The 20,114-nt window shown below is 34.0% G+C and overlaps 1 protein-coding gene and 1 non-coding gene across 6 annotated transcripts in view; one reads left to right on the forward strand and one right to left on the reverse strand.

Annotated features, from left to right (window-relative positions):
- PTBP2 (polypyrimidine tract binding protein 2) overlaps positions 1-20,114 on the forward strand; it is an 80,335-nt gene that overhangs the window by 31,154 nt on the left and 29,067 nt on the right. For all 5 annotated transcript variants that reach the window (XM_068540383.1, XM_068540379.1, XM_068540382.1 and 2 more), the window contains exons 4-7: positions 8,458-8,630; positions 9,591-9,734; positions 15,861-16,025; positions 16,117-16,227. In XM_068540383.1, coding sequence (XP_068396484.1) covers positions 8,458-8,630; positions 9,591-9,734; positions 15,861-16,025; positions 16,117-16,227 — 593 coding nt within the window. The remainder of the gene's footprint in view (positions 1-8,457; positions 8,631-9,590; positions 9,735-15,860; positions 16,026-16,116; positions 16,228-20,114) is intronic.
- On the reverse strand, positions 14,702-14,803 carry LOC137763146 (U6 spliceosomal RNA). The gene has a single exon (XR_011073710.1). It is a non-coding gene; the product is annotated as a U6 spliceosomal RNA (small nuclear RNA).

A 20,114-nucleotide genomic window follows, 5' to 3' on the forward strand; every position in this document is an offset into this window, starting at 1 on the left:
CCCTTCCCAGGCAATCACTGATCTGTTTTTTGTCACTATTAATTAGTTTGAATTCTCTAGAATTTTGTATAAACAGAACCATGTACTGTGTACTCTTTTGTGTCGTACTGCTTTCACTTCCTTTCCTCTTCACTGCTGAGTAGTGTTTGCATTTTGTTTATTCATTCAGCCATTGATGGACATTTAAGTCATTTCCCTTTGGGGACTATTATGAGTAAAACTGTTAGGAGCAATCATGTTCAAGTCTTTACGTGAACATCCACTGTTGCTCCTCTTGAGTAAATGCTGAGGAGTGGAACACCTGTTTTGTATGGTAGGTATATGTTTAATTCTTACGTACATTTAATGCCAAACAGTTTTCAAAAGTGCTTATACCATTTTAACATTCCCACCAGCAGTATATGAGAGTTCCAGTTGCTCAACATCCTCACCTTGGTATTGTCTTTTTAATGTTATCTCTTCTAATGGGTGTGTAAGTAGTACCTCAAGGTTTTAATTTTCGTTTTTATGACTGAGGTTGAGGAACTTTGCTCTTTTTTACTAATTGATTAATCTAGAGCTTTTGTGTTTCCAGGTAAACTTAAGTAATTACTTAATCAATTTCTTTAAAACAACAGTAACAACAACAAAACCTGCAGGGGTGAATGTTTCCTTCTTAAAATGAGGAATGAAGTAAGGATGTCTGTTTCCACAATTTTTCTAGCTTTTGCTTACATTAAGGCGAGTAAAATAAATAAAAAGCATAAAGATCAGAAGGGAAGAAGTAAAACTGTATTATTCACAGTCAACATGATTTTTAAAAGAGAAAACCCAAAGGAATCTAAATGATTTTAGAATGGTTACAGGATACAATTAACCATACAAAGATAATTTTTTTCTGATATTATTAGCAAAGTTTTGGAAAATGGAATTAAAAAAAATCCGTTTATAGAAACATGAGAAAGACAAAATATCAAAGAATAAATTTAACAAAAAATGTGCATGATAACTACATCAATAACTGTAAGGCATGGCAAAGAGAAATTAAAGACCTAAATAAATAGATACACCATGTTCATGAGTAGAAGTCTCAGTGTGTTAAAGATGTCATTTTTCCCCTAATTGGGATGGAATTTATAAATCAGTCAGTCAAGCTGAACAGGCATTTACATTAAAAGTGATGAATTGATCTGAACTATATATGGAAATAAAAAAGGACCTAGAATAACTAAAACCATTTGAAAAAGAAAAAAAAGAGAATACTATTTGATTTCAAGAGTGAAGTAATCACAGCAGTTTAGTATTAGCATGATTAGTGTCACAGAACAGTATTTATAAATAAACTCCTACATTTAAGGTCAATTGATTATTTACAAAGGTCCCTTGGTCATTTAATGGTGAAAGGGAAGTATTTTTAACTAGTGATGTTAGAACAGTTGGATACACATATTAAAAAAAAAAAAAATTAGAAACTCAAACCTTACTTCATACCGTACAGAAAAAGATGAATTACATACCTAAACCTAAAATCTAAATATGCAAAGCTTTTAAAAAAATCCTAGAATGTATCCTCAACCTTGGGGTAAATGAAGATTTCTTAGAAAAGGTACAAAAATACAGTAACCATAAAGCATTACTTTACAAACTAGAGTCCATCTAAATGAAAACCTTCTCATCAAATGACATTATTAAGACAGTGAAAAGGCAAGGCACAGGCTGAGAGAAAATATTAATATTCATTCAGATATCAATACATGTCTGACATATATAAATACTTATATCCAGAGTATGTAAAGAATTCTTCCACGTCAAATACAAAGAGAGTAATTTTTTAAATGGACAAAAGGAGGTACACGAATGGCTAATAAGCACATGAAAAGATTCATTAGTCATAAGGAAATCACAATTTATAACTAATATGAGATACCACTTCAGACCAACTAGAATCTAGGCTAAAATTAAACAAATCGGTAATGCCAAATGTTGATGAGGCTGTGGAGCGGCTGAAACTATATGCCATTGCTGGTGAGAGTGTAAAATAGTTTGGAACACAGTTTGGCAGTTTCTTATAAAGTTAAACATAAACCCGCCCTATGACCCAGTACTTCCATTTCTAGTTGTACAAATGTGTGTATAAAAAACTATTTATAATGGTCCCAAACTTGAAACAATCTAAATGTCTATCACCAGGAAAATGGATCAAGAAGTTAGTCATACAGTGGATTACTACTCATTAAGAGCAAAAGAATTACTATTAATACATGTAGCAACATGAGTGAATATTAAGAAACAATATATGAAGCAAGAGAAGCCAGACACAAAAGAGTATATACTATGTGATTACCTTTCTGTAAAGAGCAGATAATTAATTTTCAGTATAGAAACCAAAATAATCGTTGCTTGTGGGTGTTGGGGATTAATAAGTATTAGGACGTTTTCTGGGGTGATGGACATGTTCTTTGTCAATGAACAAAGTTGTAAAATAAATACAAAATTTATTTGAAATAGTAGGCTACCTGTGGAAACCCATCAACTACTTGTAGAGTTCTGTCTTTCTGCAATGTGGAATGTGAGAAGGGGAATGACTAAAAAAGTCCTGGTGGGCAGGGGTCTGGATATAGGATTTGATTTGTTGTACTAAGGAGATTGGACTTCACGATATTTACACTTAGAAAGGATTTTTGTTCCATTTGCATTTTTTAGGGGGCAGAGGGGGGTTACTACTGTACATAGGACAGTTTAAAACTTTAGAATAATCTGCTTTAGAGACACCGAGGTCCTGAATTTTAGAGTCTCCGAAGTAGAATATGGAGAGAAGGATATATGAAGAAATTAGACAATTTCTGAGTTATTTGGAAGTAGACTTTGGTAGAAGTATTAAGAGTTTTGGCCTAGAATCACTGGGTTGATGGATAGTAGTTCCATTAACAAAGGGAGCAAAGTAGAGAAAGTGATTTGTTTTTGTTGAAAAGAAAGAACAATCTGTTACTGTTATCCTTTTTTTTTAAGTATGTTTAGGAATGATAATGTACTTTGTGACTAAAGAATGAATCAAGTGTTTTTGTGGTGATGGAGTAAAATTTCTTAAAGCCTGTTTCAACATAAGTTTATATAGATTCAATTTATTTTACCTTTTTGAACAAAGGAAACATTGAGTTTTTAAGTTTTTCTGTGGTTTTCCTAACATAGAAAGATGAGAGTCTGTATGTTCAAACAGACCCCAATTTGAATAATAAGACCTTTAAAAACCAGTGACTATACTTACCTGGAAAAATACGCAGTTGTCATCCAGATGTCTCAAAAAGGGACTTTTACAGACAATATTACAAGGACATTTTTATCATTATCAGATACAAAACAGAATTTCATTCTTACATTCCAGCTTTTCCCAAAATGTTTCTTCTAGTTGACTTCACTAGAATTCTGTTTCCAACAGCATCTATCTCAACAGCCTTTCCCTGTCGAGACTTCTTTCTCTACACGTATATTTGTGTCAAAGAAAAAAAGAATTTTAGAAGTGAGAAAAGTTAATGTTATTAGAAACTTAGTCTTGGGGAAATAATCTTATTCAAAACTATTTTGTAATAAACTAGTTCCTTCTTTAGAAGTGTAACATTTCAAAGACACAGCTAGCTCTAACTAGTATTGGAATTGGATTTTATTGGAAGGAATTTGTACCTCTTTGGAAGTGGGGAGGAGGCTTGACAATTGTAAGATATGGTCTCTCCTGAGTCCATTTTTTTTTATAGGTGTGGAAGTGGAATACCTCTTTAAGTTAGGTATACATGTTTCTGCCAGTGCTGCTGCTGTTCTTTAATATCAGTATTTATTATTGCTGAAAGTATGACTTTTTCTCTGTGTGAAAGAACTGAAATCATTTTATAGATTCTGTTACATGTTATTCAGAATTCTCTTAGATTTCCAATTAATTTTTACATACAGACATTTTTGATATGTTATTTCATTTTTTTGTAATACTTTGAGACTATTCCAGCACGTTGTTTCAGTTTGAATGTTTATGAGGGTCCTAACAGCATGTCCTCTTTCTTGCATAGAGGTGTAGAGGTAACGTGAGCCTTCCTCTAATTTAGTGTAGCCTTCTATATTTTTCCAGCTCATGCATAAGTTACTTTTGGCAACTAGGCTATGCAGCTACTCAGAAATGCAGAGTTACAGGCAGCTTTTACAGTAAACCTAGTAAGATTTTTTTTTTGTGCGGTGACTCTTGGAGTTAACTAAAGCTAGTAGAATAACAGAAGTATTCTCTACCTGTATATACCTACATTTCTGGTTTAACTGTTCTTTGAAATTTGTTTTCCCATATAGAATGCAAAGAGTATGAGCATTCATTTTTCTTAGATTAACTTTATTTTATTTTTTTGTTTTTCTAAAGCCAGCAGCTTGTATAACACTGTGCTTTGCCCTGAAGTCTAACTAAAACTGCTTGAGAGTAAAACTGCTTTGCCTCTCAGTTATATTTCGATAAAGGAAGTTACGAGTGCTTTTTATAAATGCTTGAGTCTGGAAGACTTGGAGAATGAGAATGTACTTATATTTTATTAAATAAGTTTTCACTGGACAGATGAAGTAAAAAGTTTTGAGATGATGCACTTCAAGTTGGTATATACAGTTGAAAGTATAGAACTAGAAGTATTGGTGAATGAGTGGGACTAAAATAATAGACTCATAAAATAGAAGTTGATTTTTGAAACCCCTTACTGGAGTGTCTGTATGAGCAAGTAAAGATGGGAACGACTTAAGACCAGAACAGATTGGGGCAGTCCAACCATTTTGGGAAGTAAATGAGTTAGCAGAGGGGTCGAAGCAGGTATCAAATGAGTCAGGGAAGTAAGGAAACTAGAAGTAAGTTATTAAGGATGCTGTGAGAACAGAGAGATTTGGTAAGGTTGAGAGGGCTCACAGCTCTTCCGCCACAGGTGGATTTAACAAATTACCCAGGATCTTGGTGAGACCGTTTTGTGTGAAAAAAGTCAAAGAGAAAAGAGATGGACTAGGACTGTTCAGAAGTGAAGATGTTCACTTTAGAACTGAGGTAGAAAACTTTTAAGTTTGTATTGGAATGTTCAGTTAGAAACAGTTTCTATGTCCTGTTTTGAATTTGTGAGTAGAAGAACATCCTCCGTAAGCCAGAGGCTTTTTTAAGAAGACATATATGGAAAATAGTATAAAGATTTCTACAGTCTATATGCAGCTTACATGCATGAGTAAAATCATCTTCATAAGATCATCTGATGTTGAAAAAACAGTCTTTAAAATTCTTTAGTTTTACATACCTAAACCAAAGTTTCTGTCTGGAATTACCTGGGAAGTGTAAGGGAAAGGATTGTGGAAAGAAGTCCAAATTATAGTACTTTGTCTTCTGAAGAATCATAGATCTGTAACCCAGAGAGACCCCATCTTCCTTATTTCTCTGATAGGGTCATAAATGGCCTACATGTTTCATAAGTTGAGGCCACACTTTGATTTATTTATTTATTTTTGGCTGCGTTGGGTCTTCATTGCTGCACGTGGGCTTTCTCTAGTTGCGGCGAGCAGGGGCTACTCTTTGTTGCAGTACACAGGCTTCTCATTGGACGGCTTCTCTTGTTGTGGAGCATGGGGTCTAGGTGCACGGGCTTCAGTAGTTGTGGCTCGCGAGCTCTAGCGTGCAGGTTCAGTAGTTGTGACGCAAGGCTTGGCTGCTCTGTGGCATGTGGGATCTCCCGGACCAGGGCTCGAACCCGTGTCCCCTGCATTGGCAGGCGGATTCTAAACCACTGCGCCACCAGGAAAGCCCCAAGGCCACACATTTAGCGTCCTTTCTCTTTTCCAGGGTTGGGGTATTTTTATATATGAAAGTCAGCTTAGTTATGTTTAAAGAAATCATCATTTCTCAATTTTACATTCTCATAGTGTCATTATTTAAAATTGAGACTTTCATAATATTTAGCACTAAAATATGAATATCTAATAGCCACCCTTTCTGAAGCTATTAACTAAGAGGAGTATCAAGTAGTGTAAAGACAGAGTGTAAATGTTGTTAGTTACATGGCATTTGGCAGAAAAGAACAGATCTTCTCTAGGCCATTATATATTACCTGAAGTTTGTCTTTAGGGTCCTCCTGTAGTAGTGGGTTGAGACTACAGACTATGGAGTCATACTCCTGAGTTTTAATCCTTTTCCTGCCATTTCCTGTCTTTACCACTTAGTAACTCTGACCTTGGGCAGCTTAAGTACCTCTCATTTATAAATGGGATTGATGGGTTATAATAGCAGTCTTAAGAGTTGTAAAGTGCCTGGCATGTAGGTTACTGTCAGTGAATGTTAAATATCAATGCAAGAGAAAAGTACCTTCTTTTCTATAAATATGAAACAAACAAACAAGTTATTTATCTTCTTCTTTAACTGTGAAAACTGTCCCAGCTACCTTTTCACTCAGTTGTTTTACTCACCATCCACTGTCAAGAAATCATCCAACACAAATTCAAAACAATAAACTCTTCTATTCTTTTAATAATAGGTTTAGGCAGGTTTTTGCCTTTTGGGAATCATATTCTAAGAATCATTTGAAAAGGGAAGCGTTTTTTTCTCCCTATATGTGTAGTAATGGGTAGTATCTTTATTGTGATTTTTTTTTTTTCTTGCCTTTTTCCCTAAAGGAAAAACAAATTTGCTGTTTGAGTTTCCTGATATCATAACCTATAACTCATGGGACTATAGGTTGGACTGTGAAGTATTTGTTCTTGTTATTCAAACAAATGAATGAACAAGAACACAATCTATCAGATTGCTTTGCCAAGAAAAGGCCTTAGAAGAATATGCATTTGTATGTCAATTATATGTTTTAAGGTATATGTGTATTTTTTGATTCCCTGCTTTAACTTAAAGTATCATTTAACAGACCCAATGATGATTTTGTTAAAATAAGATGCCGCAAAATAGGAAATTCAGCCTGTTTCTGATAGGTTCAGGTGCCTGTGCACATACATGTTTTCCTTAGTTATGGAAGGAAGTGTGGAGAGCTTTTTGTAGTTCTTATTTTTGGAATGATGAAGAGCTAACCAGCAAGATTTTTCTGGTAATATATTCAGAAGCCAGAGCTTACTACTCTTCTGTACAGAGTCAACTTAAGGGAATTTTTAAATGCATTGGCTGTTCGTTGATGTATATAAACTTGAGTGAAACTGTTAAACTATGACTTAATTGACACTTTAAGTTATACTTACCAGGTGAATTCACATATTATCTCTGATCATCCAGTAAAATCACTACCACATCACCCTCTTCCAGTCCTCTGCTAAGTCACTTGTAATCACATTACTGTGCTTTACTTTCTCCATAGCACTTAATCACTATAATAAATTACCTGGTTCATGTACTGGGTAGTACATCTCTCCCACTAGACTACAGGAGAGCATCAAGGATCTTACTGCTTACTGTTCACTGCTGTACCCCCAGAACCTAAAAAAGTGCCAGACATATTCTTGATACTCAGTAACTGTTTAAAGAATTAATGTTTGAATAAATTTTGAAGGCACTTAGAAGATCCCGATGGTCTTAGAATTTTACAGATAGTATTGAATGTTTTCTGGGGGTGTACTGTAAAGTACCAAAAATTGTATCAAAATGGAGTATACATGCATATTTCTCACTGTGTAAGGATTCTTCAGGTTAATTAGATTCTCAGAAATATCCTTGAGTTCTTAGAAGATTAAGAACCACCAAAACACCTATTTTATTGCATCTTTAGTAAGTTTGGTTTTTGGTTTTTTTGTTTATTTTTTGTGTTTTGGTAAAGCTTTGGAATAAAAGCAGGCAACTAATTTGTTGTTTAAAATATATCACTTTAAAGCTCAGAGTAACAGAATAAGATAATCAAGTCCATGAGTGATTTATAGTAGATTTTGATAGTGACAAAACATTTAGGTAGAGGAATGTGACCCGTAGTGTGGATTGACTGCATAATAATTTTTACAGCATTGCCTTCTTTGATTCCATTTTTTAGCACATTTTTCAAATTGAACAATTTAGAATTTCTCAGGTAAAATTATAATCTAATTTTTGCTGAGTCAAAATTTTCACTTTTTTGTATTTTCCTTAGTCTTAGACTAAGTCTTAGACTCCTTATTAGTCTCTAATAAGACGATCGAATTGTAAGATAATTGTGTTCTATAGCCATTGACCATTTCTTTATGAAATTGCATCTTAATGTTTTTGATTATCACTTGCTACTCTTTACATATGCTATCCAGAAATATATTTACCCAATAGTAATCTTAATTGATGATTTCATTTAGTAGTAATTGGTGGATATGATTTTCTCTGTTACTTTGCAAACCTGGTTTTTGAATTTTTAGGAAGTATCCCAAGTATGCTCAGCTCTGTTTTTAAGTTCTTTATTAAAGTTTGTTTTGTGATTTTTTTATGCAAATAAGGAAAATCAATATACTAAAGACTGTTTCTTTAATGTCTTTCAGCCAATGGTAATGATAGTAAAAAATTTAAAGGAGAAGATAAAATGGATGGTGCTCCTTCTCGTGTACTTCATATTCGAAAATTACCGGGTGAAGTGACAGAAACTGAAGTTATTGCTTTAGGCTTACCTTTTGGTAAGGTGACCAACATCCTTATGCTGAAAGGAAAAAATCAGGTATATTTCTTTCAGGACTTACAAAATGTTAAGCCCCAGCTATGCAGCAGGTGTGAATTAGCTGTCGCCTGATGAAAGGATGGTATATAGTAGGTTACTTTTCTTAAAGAACATGACAGAAGTCTTACTCTGACTTTTCCTTGTAGCTGTGTTTGGGAAGCTAATGCTAGGGAGCTAAAAGGAATAAGTCACCGTAGTTTTCAAATTTTGCCTTTTAAATTCCCTTTAGGACTCTAATCGAACTATTGGTCAATGAGATTGTGGGAAATACAGATGAAATACTTCTTTTATTGTGGCTTTGCTCTTTGTAATATCGGAAATCAGTAAGGACACTAGCAGCATCTTATCCTTTAGGCTTATCCCAGGGAAATATTTATCTGATAACATTAGAAAAAGATAGTCATTAGTCCCAGGTATTCTATATTGAATAGTTATACCTGTGGCAGTAGGGTCCAGGTATATTAAAAATCAAATTTTGTTTTAAAGTTTCGAATGATACCATTTAGAAGAATTTAGAGAAATTTAATGTTCTCTTAAATACAGTTAATATCACTAATAATATAACATTTAATTTTTTTCTTTGTTAAATTGTAAATGCTTTTAAAATGACTTGGAGTTCTCTTACGTTTCCTAGGTTAGGAGTGGTAAAATTCTGGTGCTGGAAAATGTTTAGATTTTATTTTCTCTAGCCTTTGTTGGAGTGGGTACATTTGTAGTGTATGGAAGATCAGAGGTGGAAGTACTTTATATTCTAAGAGCTTTCTTCTGAGTTTAGCTTTAATTGTATCTCTAAACTTCAGTAAGGGATTTCTAATTCTACCTACTAGAGCATCTAAATGTAACTTGAAAGGTTATATTCTAGATACTGATTTTTCTAATGAGCCAAATAGATTACACAGATATTGAAATTTATTTGAATTTGATTCATAATATTAAGATTTTTGCTATTTAAATTTTCAGGCATTTTTGGAACTAGCAACAGAGGAAGCAGCTATTACTATGGTTAATTACTATTCTGCTGTGACACCTCACCTTCGTAACCAACCAATTTATATTCAGTACTCCAATCACAAAGAACTAAAAACAGATAATACATTGAACCAAGTGAGTATGTGTAGGTACATAAATAAAATGGCCTAGAACCTATTAAGAATATCATAAACATGTTAGCAGAAAAAAATTTTTTTAACCATTCAGAAGATTTTTCTATGAGCATTGTTTTTTGTTTTTTGGTTTTTTTGTGGTGTTTTCTTGTAGCATGTTAAAGTATTAACCATTATGTTAATTTACAGAAAGTATGTGTGGTCTATTATTTTCATATTTTAAATTAATACTGGATAAATTAGTTAAATAGCATTTTTTCAGTGCTTTTAAGGTTCTGGTCAAAGTGTTCTTTTTCTTTGTGCAAATTGAAGTTTTTGTATAGAAACTGTCTGAGGTAGGACTTAAGCATAAACTGTTTATGCAACTCTGCTGCTTAGCCTTCAATGTACGAAGTTCAGTCCCTTTGGTTATTTGACTTTTTTTTTTTTTTTAATTTATTTATTTTTATTTATTTATTTTTGGCTGTGTTGGGTCTTCGTTTCTGTGCGAGGGCTTTCTCTAGTTGTGGCAAGCGGGGGCCACTCCTCATCGCGGTGCGCGGGCCTCTCACTGTCGCGGCCTCTCTTCCTGCGGAGCGCAGGCTCAGTAATTGTGGCTCACGGGCCCAGCCGCTCCACGGCATGTGGGATCTTCCCAGACCAGGGCTCGAACCCGTGCCCCCTGCATTGGCAGGCAGACTCTCAACCACTGCGCCACCAGGGAAGCCCTATTTGACTTTTTATAGGTCCTAATTTCTTATGGAAAAACTCCTATTGAGGATCTGTTAATGGTTTTCCTGGGGGAAAAATGTAACAATTGAGAATATATGAATGTGCTGATCTTTTAAAAATGTGATGTAGAAGATATTAATTATCTACAATTATTTATTTAGAAAAAGTGTAAGAATGGTTTTAGATCTAAATACATAGGATTGCAATAAACACTGGTCTAAAAATTTCAGCCCTTCAAATGTAGTTTTTAGCTAATTATATCTGTTTTAGTAAAATCTAAACTGTGGCTCTTGTCTCATCAAAAATTAAATGGAAAACAATTCCTCATAGATTTTAACCTTTGTAAAAAATAATTTAAGATCATTTTGATAGTTCATGAAAAATAAGCTTGTAAAACTTTTTGCCTAAGAGATAAGGCTAAAATTTTCAGTTGTTTTTTTAATTTGATAATTTTCATTTCTTTTGAACCAGAAGTTGTACTTTTCAGAATTGATTATGAGGAAATATGCCACAGGAAAATATCTATTCTCTATTCTTTTTACTTAGAGTTTAAAATGGCATTTAATATCCCAATTTTATTTTACATGTTAGTATTTTCAGTAATTAGTGAATGCATTCTCATTTAAAAAGATTCAAATGAAAATGATGTGGAAAGAATAAAGATAAGGCATCTATAGATAGATATATATATGTAGGGGAGGGGGATTTGTAATTTCAAATAGGATAACCAGTGGAAGCCCAACCAACAAGTGACATTTGAGTGACAAACTTCAAAGTGATTAGAGAATAAGGCACTTACTGCAGTCTTGGTTATATTGCAGACATAGGGAGCAGTCAGTGAAATGTTCCTTATGTTGAAAAAAATTTTTTTGACAGCCATATTTTTGATTTTCAAAAGTTCTTCTTCTTTGATACCCTTTTTACCTTGCAATTGGTCATTCTTTACAGTTACTAATTAATGGTATTTTAAAATATTTGACTGTATCTTTTACTTTCTTTAGTATTAGCTGTTATGTTTATCTTGTTCTCTCTATTTTTCTCTTCTTCCCACCCACCCTCATTGTCTGTTTATATTTCAGAATGGACAATTTAGGTTTTATTGGACTTGCATGCTTTCCTCTAGAGTAAGGTAATGAGGACTTGGATACTAACCTGGGATCCCCCCAAATGCCAGAGGTCTTTATTCTTGGCCTTCAAAACTCCTTTTAGAGTTTCTGTTCTTTTAAGGGAGTGTTTAGTTGTTGTTGCTTTTGTTTTTATTATTTAATTATAAGTTGGTTGATGGTGAGGAGGAGGAGGATGTTTGTTAGCCATACTTTCTGTTAACCCTTTTATTTTCACATTCTCCTCCCTCCTGTGTACCTACCAGTTTCTAATTTGATTCCTATGGCTGCTACCAGTGCAAACCCTGTTTGCTATGTGTTCACTATGTCTTCTGTCCATGCATTTTCTGAGTTCTGGGAATTTGATCAAATTATTCTGAGCTAGTGATTACCTTCTCTCTTCAGTATCTGCATTTATTCCATTTTGTACTTATTTATAGTCATTTTAATAGTGTTTTATAATAGAAGAGAGACAAATGAATGTGTGTGTCAATCATGAATTCTTCCATAACCTTTCATCAAATCAGTAAGTCCTGTGAATTCACTCTTTTCAATATCTGCCCAGTTTTCTTCTTTCTTGCTACTTCATTTGCTCAGACACAATCATCTCTTGGCTATATTACCTAATAGCTTTCTTTTACTATCTTTCTTCATTTTCATCTTCAATTCTTTCTCCCTAGTACAGCTGCGCGTGTGTGTGTGTATGAGTGTATCTCTTTCTAAAATGCCAAATCTGACTAAGTTACTCCCCTACAGCAAATCCTTTTCATGCTCAGGGTAAAGGCCCTTTCTGAGATGAGTACTGTTTCTGTCTTATGGCTACTCCCACCCTATTTTCCTGTGCTTCTATCCCAGTAGTAAGTGTAGCACCTATAACCTGGCATGCTTTCTCTTATTTTGTCTTTGGAGGCCATTGTGTTTCTGTGCTGTCCCTTTTACCTGGAATATTGTGGCCTGCCTGCCTTTGCACCACCTTTCCATCCCTTACTTCACATGGCCCCTTGTTAGACATCTTCAGGTTTCCCATTAGTTAGTTTCCTTGAAAGCCATCCTCTGATCCACAGAGTGGATTAGGTTTGGGTTAAGAACCCTTAATACAAATGAAGCTCACAGTGAGATACTGCCATGTATACCATACTGGATAAAATTAAGACCGGTAGTACCAAGTATTGGAACAATGTAGAGAAGCTTGAACTTCCGTAAATAAGTGATGAGAATGTAAATTGGTAGAATCATTTTTAAAACCTTGAAATATCTACTAAAGCTGAGCATATACATATTCTTTGACGTAGTAATTTTTACTAGTCACGTATCTGAGAAAATACATGCATATGTGCATGAAAAGATACGTATAAGAAAGTTCATGGCACACTGTATGTAATAGCCCAGAGCTGGAAATGATCCACACGTTCAGCAGCTGTAGAATGTGTTGTGGTATATTTATTCGTTGGAATACTGACTGGCAAAAAGAACGAACAAGCTACTGGTGCCTCTAGAAATTGGATGAACATCATAAAAATTACGTTTATTGGAAGAAGCCAGATCAAAGTAGAACACATACTATATGGTTCCATTTATATAACTGGGAGAAAGCATGTGTGTGGCTTCTGGAGTGTTGGTAATGTTCTATTTTTTATGTAGATAGTCCTTTCACAGATATGTTCTATTTGTGAAGTTTTATTGAGCTGTATATACTTATGATTTGTGTCCTTTTATGTGTATATGATTGTTTCAATATGAAGTTTAATTAAAATCTAGGTTGGCAAGCCAACTCTGCTCCATGAATTTTTTTTAAAAACGTATGAAGAGGCTTCCCTGGTGGCGCAGTGGTTAAGAATCCGCCTGCCAGTGCAGGAGACACGGGTTCGAGCCCTGGTCCAGGAAGATCCCACATGCTGCAGAGCAACTAAGCCCGTGCACCACACTACTGAGCCTGCTCTCTAGAGCCTGCAAACCACAACTACTGAGCCCACATGCCACAACTACTGAAACCCACGTGCCTAGAGCCCGTGCTCTGCAACAAGAGAAGCCACCGCAATGAGAAGCCTGCGCACCGCAACGAAGAGTAGCCCCTACTCGCCACAACTAGAGAAAGCCTGCACACAGCAATGAAGACGCAATGCAGCCAAAAATAAATAAATAAATAAGTAAATTTATTTATTTAAAAAAAATGGGGGAGGCAGATGCAAGAGGGAGGAGATGTGGGGATATATGTATAGCTGATTCACTTTGTTATAAAGCAGAAACTAACACACCATTGTAAAGCAATTATACTCCAATAAAGATGTTAAAAAAAAAAAGCTACACATAAATGAGACAAAAAAAAATGTATGAAGTTACTTGTTAATGATAATAGAGAATGTAATTGTTAAAGTGAAAAAGGAAGATGGAGAACAGTGAATAGTATGGGAAAGAAAAGTATGCAGTAGATGAGTACTTAACATGTTTGTATGGCGTACATATATACATATATGCTTGTGTATGTAGGGAAAGCAGACAGGGTAACTGGGTTGCAGAGGAACCTTAACTTTTTATACTGTTTGGATAGTACACCATGATCATGTGATTCCTATTTTAAGAAGACGTTCCATTGTTTAAAATAGCAGATGTTAGAGTTGTTCTAAGTTGTGATATTTCCATGCTTATTTTAATAAATGTATATAAAGACATGTTCACTAATGAAGAAAGTGAACAGTGAGCTACTTGCAGTGAGCTACTTAAAATACTTTAGTTAAATATATATTGGGTTAAATATGTTCAGATGTTTAAATTAACAAACATTGTTCTAGAAATCTTTTTATCCCTCTTTTTTTATAACTATTCTTTATAGTAGTATAAATGTGCCCATTGTATTAAATATTTATTGTATGTTTCAAAATGTTGGATTTGAATTAACAAGTCACTTTAACATAAATTTATAGGTCATATTTTACTTAATTAGCATTTAGGTGATGAAGTTTGACTAGATGAGTGTGTGATCTCTTTGAGTACCAAGCTATATGATTTCCTGGTTATATAATATTTCAGTGAAATGACCATCCTCCCACCTTTTTTGAGATATAATTCACATACACATTGTTGGAGTTTTAAGGTGATGTGATATATTTATATTTTGCAAAATGATTACCACCACCACATTAGTTAATAGGTCCAGAAAAAAATGTGACACTTCATGATTTTGAGGTCATATTTGCATAGGGCCATGCTAATCTCTGTGTTGTTCCAATTTTAGTATATGTGCTGCTGAAGGGAACACTGATCATTCCTTATTATCATAAGTGTTCTCATTCTTTTGTGTCCACCTTCCTTTTCATTCATCACTGTGCTCTGTTTATATTCCTGTTATCTGCCAATACAACTTTTTCAAACTATAAAGCAGTGTAGAGGTATTTGTCATTATTATATCTAACAGTTATTTGCCTTTATATAGGTTTTCTGACCCCAGATAAGGTAGAAAGAAATTATTCCTTATCAGTGAATCTGTCAGTAATAATAGGAAAGGCATAATAGTAATAAAGGCAGTCTTTTTGGAGCATTTAACATATGATTTAGTTGACAGATTTTCTAAAAATACTGTATTTTTTCAGTTCCATATATATATTTTTTCACATTTTAAAATCTCAGAAATCAAGATGTGTCTTATAATAGTTGATCTGTCATGGTTTAATTATCAATATCTTACTAGTCCTATGTAAAATAATAGTGTATTAGATACCATAACATGTATGGAAAATATTCTTCATATTTTATTTTGAAGTATTCCTGAAAATTTTATAGCTTTGTAGTATGGTATACATCAATTTCTGTTCTAAAAATTTTGGTTTCAGAAGTTATGCTAGTATGAAAAAAAGACTTAATTTGTAACTGAATATTCTTCTTCTCGGATTTATTGGAAATAATAAGGTTTATGGGAGTTCTTTTGGATAATCTAGTAATCCCCTTGTTAAGGTTTACTATGTGCCTTTTTTATGGAATGAATAATGTTAAAGTTTCATTGTTCTCTAGAAGTTTCTGTTTAAAACATTTTCTGAATCTGTCAGACTACATCTTGTTGTTTTGAGAATAAATTACACTGACTGTCTTTCTTGTTCCACATTGGTCCCAAACCCTAGATAACTGTTTTGAAGTAAATACTAGTATAATACTTGAATTATAATCCCTGGCTCATGGCAGGTGCTCAAAAGTATTTATTGAGTATTAAATTTTATTTAATCTATATGTGTTCTAGAAAAGAATTTAATATTGTAACGTGTAGCAAAGTATAGGTGAAAATACCAGGAATGTTTCTAAAGTGCTTATCTTTCATTTTTTAGCGTGCTCAAGCAGTTCTTCAAGCTGTGACAGCTGTCCAGACAGCAAATACTCCTCTTAGTGGCACCACAGTTAGTGAGAGTGCAGTGACTCCAGCCCAGAGTCCAGTGCTTAGAATAATTATTGACAATATGTATTACCCTGTAACACTTGATGTTCTTCACCAAGTAAGTTTAGTTTAATTTGCATGTTTATCTATAAAATTGAGAAATAATAATACAGTAGATAAAATTTGTTTTGATTTTAATGTTTTAACAGATATTTTCTAAGTTTGGTGCTGTATTGAAGATAATCACATTTACAAAAAATAACCAGTTTCAAGCTCTTCTCCAGTATGGCGATCCAGTAAATGCTCAGCAAGCAAAACTAGTAAGTCTAGCTTTTTTTTGAGAGAGTGGCAGATTTTGTGTTTGTAATTTTCAGTGGCAGATAATGTATATGTATATACACATATATATGTGTAGCTAATGTTATTAATACTGACATAACTTAGCAATACCATATAGCATTTTAGATGGCACACATTATTGTCATTAAGATAGTATTAGAAAAGCTTAGTATTTATGATAAAAAAAATGTTTATTTTTAACATTACTCATATTTGTAGTTATCTATAATATAGGCTTATATTTTGCATTTTTGTTTGATTTAGGTCCAGAAGTTTTGTGCTCTTGAGGATATAGCAGGATTGTATTGTGCATGCATACCTGTATAAGATTTTACATTTTCCAGTGGGAGTTTCAAAGTAATTAATTTAGCTATAAGATAGTTTGGCTGAAATACATCAATAGACGTGTGGCTCAATGCTATGATAGGCTCTCAGTCTATTTCCAGTATTCTTTTTAAGTATTTTTTTAAAAGATAGGTTTTTTTGAATAAGTTCTTAGTCTCCCTTTTATTCACATTACTTACCTTTTGGTTGTTGTTGTTGTTATTTTATATGGACGGTAAGAAACTGTTCAAAGCAGTAAAATCTACCCCTGTCATAGCTACCACTGAAAACTGCATACCATATCTTTGTTTCTAAATGCCTAATCTTCTGTTTGTGTATCTTATTTAAATCTACCTTTGTCTCTTTAACTTCTTGTGCTGTAGTATCTCATTTTTATTCCATTATTAAAACATTAAATATTTATTATTAAACCATTAAATCAACTGTCTCTACTTATATTTGTCTTACCTTTTTTCTCCCTTCCACACTTTTACTTTCAGACTAATTATGGTCTATTACTTCAATACTTCCTCCAGATCAAGATAGCTTGTATGGAACCAGGCCATTTTTAATTATTGTTTCATTGCATTTCATCCTTAGAATCTCATTTGGGGAGCAAAAATAGCTTCAGGTAGCAGAAAGGCTTTACTAGTAATAATAGCATAATTGAAATGGTTTACCAAGTGCTGTTATCTCATTTTTTTCTGACTACTCCGTGTTATAAACAGAACAGGAATTTTTCCTGTGTTACAAGGGGATGCTAAGATTTAAAGAAGTAAATTACTTATAATGTACACTATCTGTAAAGTTGACATTTTTTTAGTCTACTTTTCTCCAGTGTGTTGTTACTCACTGGTTCCCAATTGCATGATCTAATCATATTATGTTTCCCTTTTCAGCAATTAGAGTTCTTTAAAAAAAAATAATTGTCTTTCCTAACATGCCCCAGCCCTCCAACTTTGGAGCTATTTTATATTTAAAGAGTTACCAAAATCATTGTGGTATGAGGTTTGATGAATAGCAGACAATCTAGAAGCCATGTTCTCAATGGCACTTTTCACAGCTTCAAACAAATTTAAATATAGTGTGCATTTTTCTTAATATGGAATATTTTCTTTGTCATTCCCTTCTGATCCAGAGGAGGAGTATTTGGTAAAGGACCAGTGAAATGGAATTTGATTCAGAATTAATACTGCATTTGGGCTCTACAACTCAATGGGGAAAGTAGTTTATATATATCTTTCAGTATTTGATAGGTTTTCATTTAACCAGTCTTCTGTGCACAGAAAATAAGCATTACACTTGGTGTTTGTGAATGTTTATATACACTCAGTTCTTCTCTGCAAAGATCTACAATTGTAATTCTAAGAAAGTAGGTAATAATTAAGCTTTTATTCTGGTATCTGAACTCAACTATATTTCACTTATTGGAGAAGGAAAAAGGAGTTTGTTTCCTAAACTTGCTTGTCCCAATTTCTTTTAATCCAGATTCCTTGTTTAAACATATACTTTTGATGACTCCAGTCATTTTTCTTGATGCCTTTATCTGGACTGTGGACTGTACCTAGAGAATATCACATAATCTAACCAATTGGTACCAGTTTAAATTCTTCAGCATCAACTACAAATAGGCCCTCTGCTTGCAAAATCTTACCACATTTCTTCAGTCTGTTCTCCCATTTTCCACAATGACTATATCGGATTGAAATTTCTCTTTCCACCAAGTCTCTCTTCACTCTTTCTTACGACCTTGCCTGCTGCTTCTCAGAAAAAATAGAAACTATCAGATGGAAACTCCATCAGTATTTCTCACAAAATCTACTTATACCCACACATATCTGTCTCTTCTAAATAAAAGGCATAGGTATTTCTAAGACCAGTAAACACCAGATACCATCCTCTTCTGCCTCTTAAGAGCCTTTGCATTTTCATCCCCTCTTTCTCTTGTATTTTTCTCTTTGTTGGTTACTTCTCACCAGTGTTTCAAGTGTGCTTAAGTGTTCTCTCATTTTTTAAATGAATTTCCCCTTAATTCTGTATTCCATATATCTGTCCATCTAACACCTTGTCTCTCTTCCCTTTTTTCATTTATAACTAGACTTTTTAAATAAGCTGTCTTTATTTGCTGTTAATACTTATTATCCTCTTCTTATTTCTCTACTTAGAGTAATTTGGTTTCAGCCCCTATTTATCCATATTTTTCTCCCTCGTGTCACCAATGATCACTAGAGTAGCTAAATCTCAACAGAATTATTCAGTCCTTATCTTAACTAACCTTAGGTAACATTTGACATTGAACCTTTCTTTCCCTTTCTTAAAACCCTCTTTTCTCGTGGTCTCTGACACTTCTCACCTATATATATCCCACCTCTCTGTCCCTTCCTTGTTATATCCCTCCCCTTCCACCACAGGGACTTCAGCTGTTACACACAGCTCAGTTACACTTTTGTGATTCTGACAGTACTCACATCACTTTTTCTAGCTCAGACCTCTTCTAAGAGACCCAGATTAGGAACCCATGGACCATGGGGCACCTTCAAACTTAGCGTGTTCAATTAACTCCTGTCACCACCACCCCCCACCACCAAAAATACGAAAGCCTGTATTTTCTATGTCAATAAAGGTCAAGGTACTATGAATCTAAGAAACAAGCCAGAAAACATTGAATCTTCCTTTATTCCTCTTCCTTTCGGCTTAATACCAAATAGTACTGATTCTAGATCCTAAATTTCTGTTGAATCTATCCTTTTGTCTCCAATTCTCTTGCCATCACGATAGTCTAAGCTAGTGTCATTCGAAGTGTTGGTCTTTGATGCTACAAGGAGCTTGTGCCAAAATACAAATCAGCATCCTTTTAGCTATAGTTTGTTTAGTGTCAGTGTTGATAATAAATTCGGACACAAGCTTCTCTTCATGCAGAGTGACTTGGGTTGCTAGTCCATGAACCACAGTTTGAGTAGCACTGATCTAAGCCATCATCTCTTAAATCTGTGCTTCATTGGCCTTCTGACAAAACTCACCACTTTGAGTTTTAAGAATGATCTCAAAGTCATTTCTTCCTTTCTCAGTGCCCTTCAGTGACTGATTTTTGTCCTTAATATAAAATTCTCCTTCTTTAACATAGCTTATAAAACTAAATCTTGCCTCTCCAGTCTCATCTTCCACCTCTTTAACCATATTGGACTTCTTTAAATGCTTGCATATGCTATATATTCTCTGATCTCTGGGCTTACAGCTTGCTGTTCTGTTTGCTGAAACTGTTCTCTCCATCTCTTTATGCCCAACTTCTACCTCTCTTTCAAGTATCAGTTTAGAAGTCTCTTCTCAGAGAGGTCTTTCATAACCTTTCAACTAGATTGGATCCCTTCCTTTCTTAGTTCTCACCACTGCACACCAAACTTATAATTACTTGTTAAGTGTATTATCTGTTGGACTATAAGTTATATATGAGTGAGTATCATGTCTACTTTGTTCCCTGCTACATTTTTAGAACCTAGCATAGTGTATGGTGTATTACAGGTATTAGGGCTTTTTCAACCCGTGT

The sequence above is a fragment of the Eschrichtius robustus genome, chromosome 3 (genome assembly GCF_028021215.1).
Source record: "Eschrichtius robustus isolate mEscRob2 chromosome 3, mEscRob2.pri, whole genome shotgun sequence".
Lineage (NCBI taxonomy): Eukaryota > Metazoa > Chordata > Mammalia > Artiodactyla > Eschrichtiidae > Eschrichtius > Eschrichtius robustus.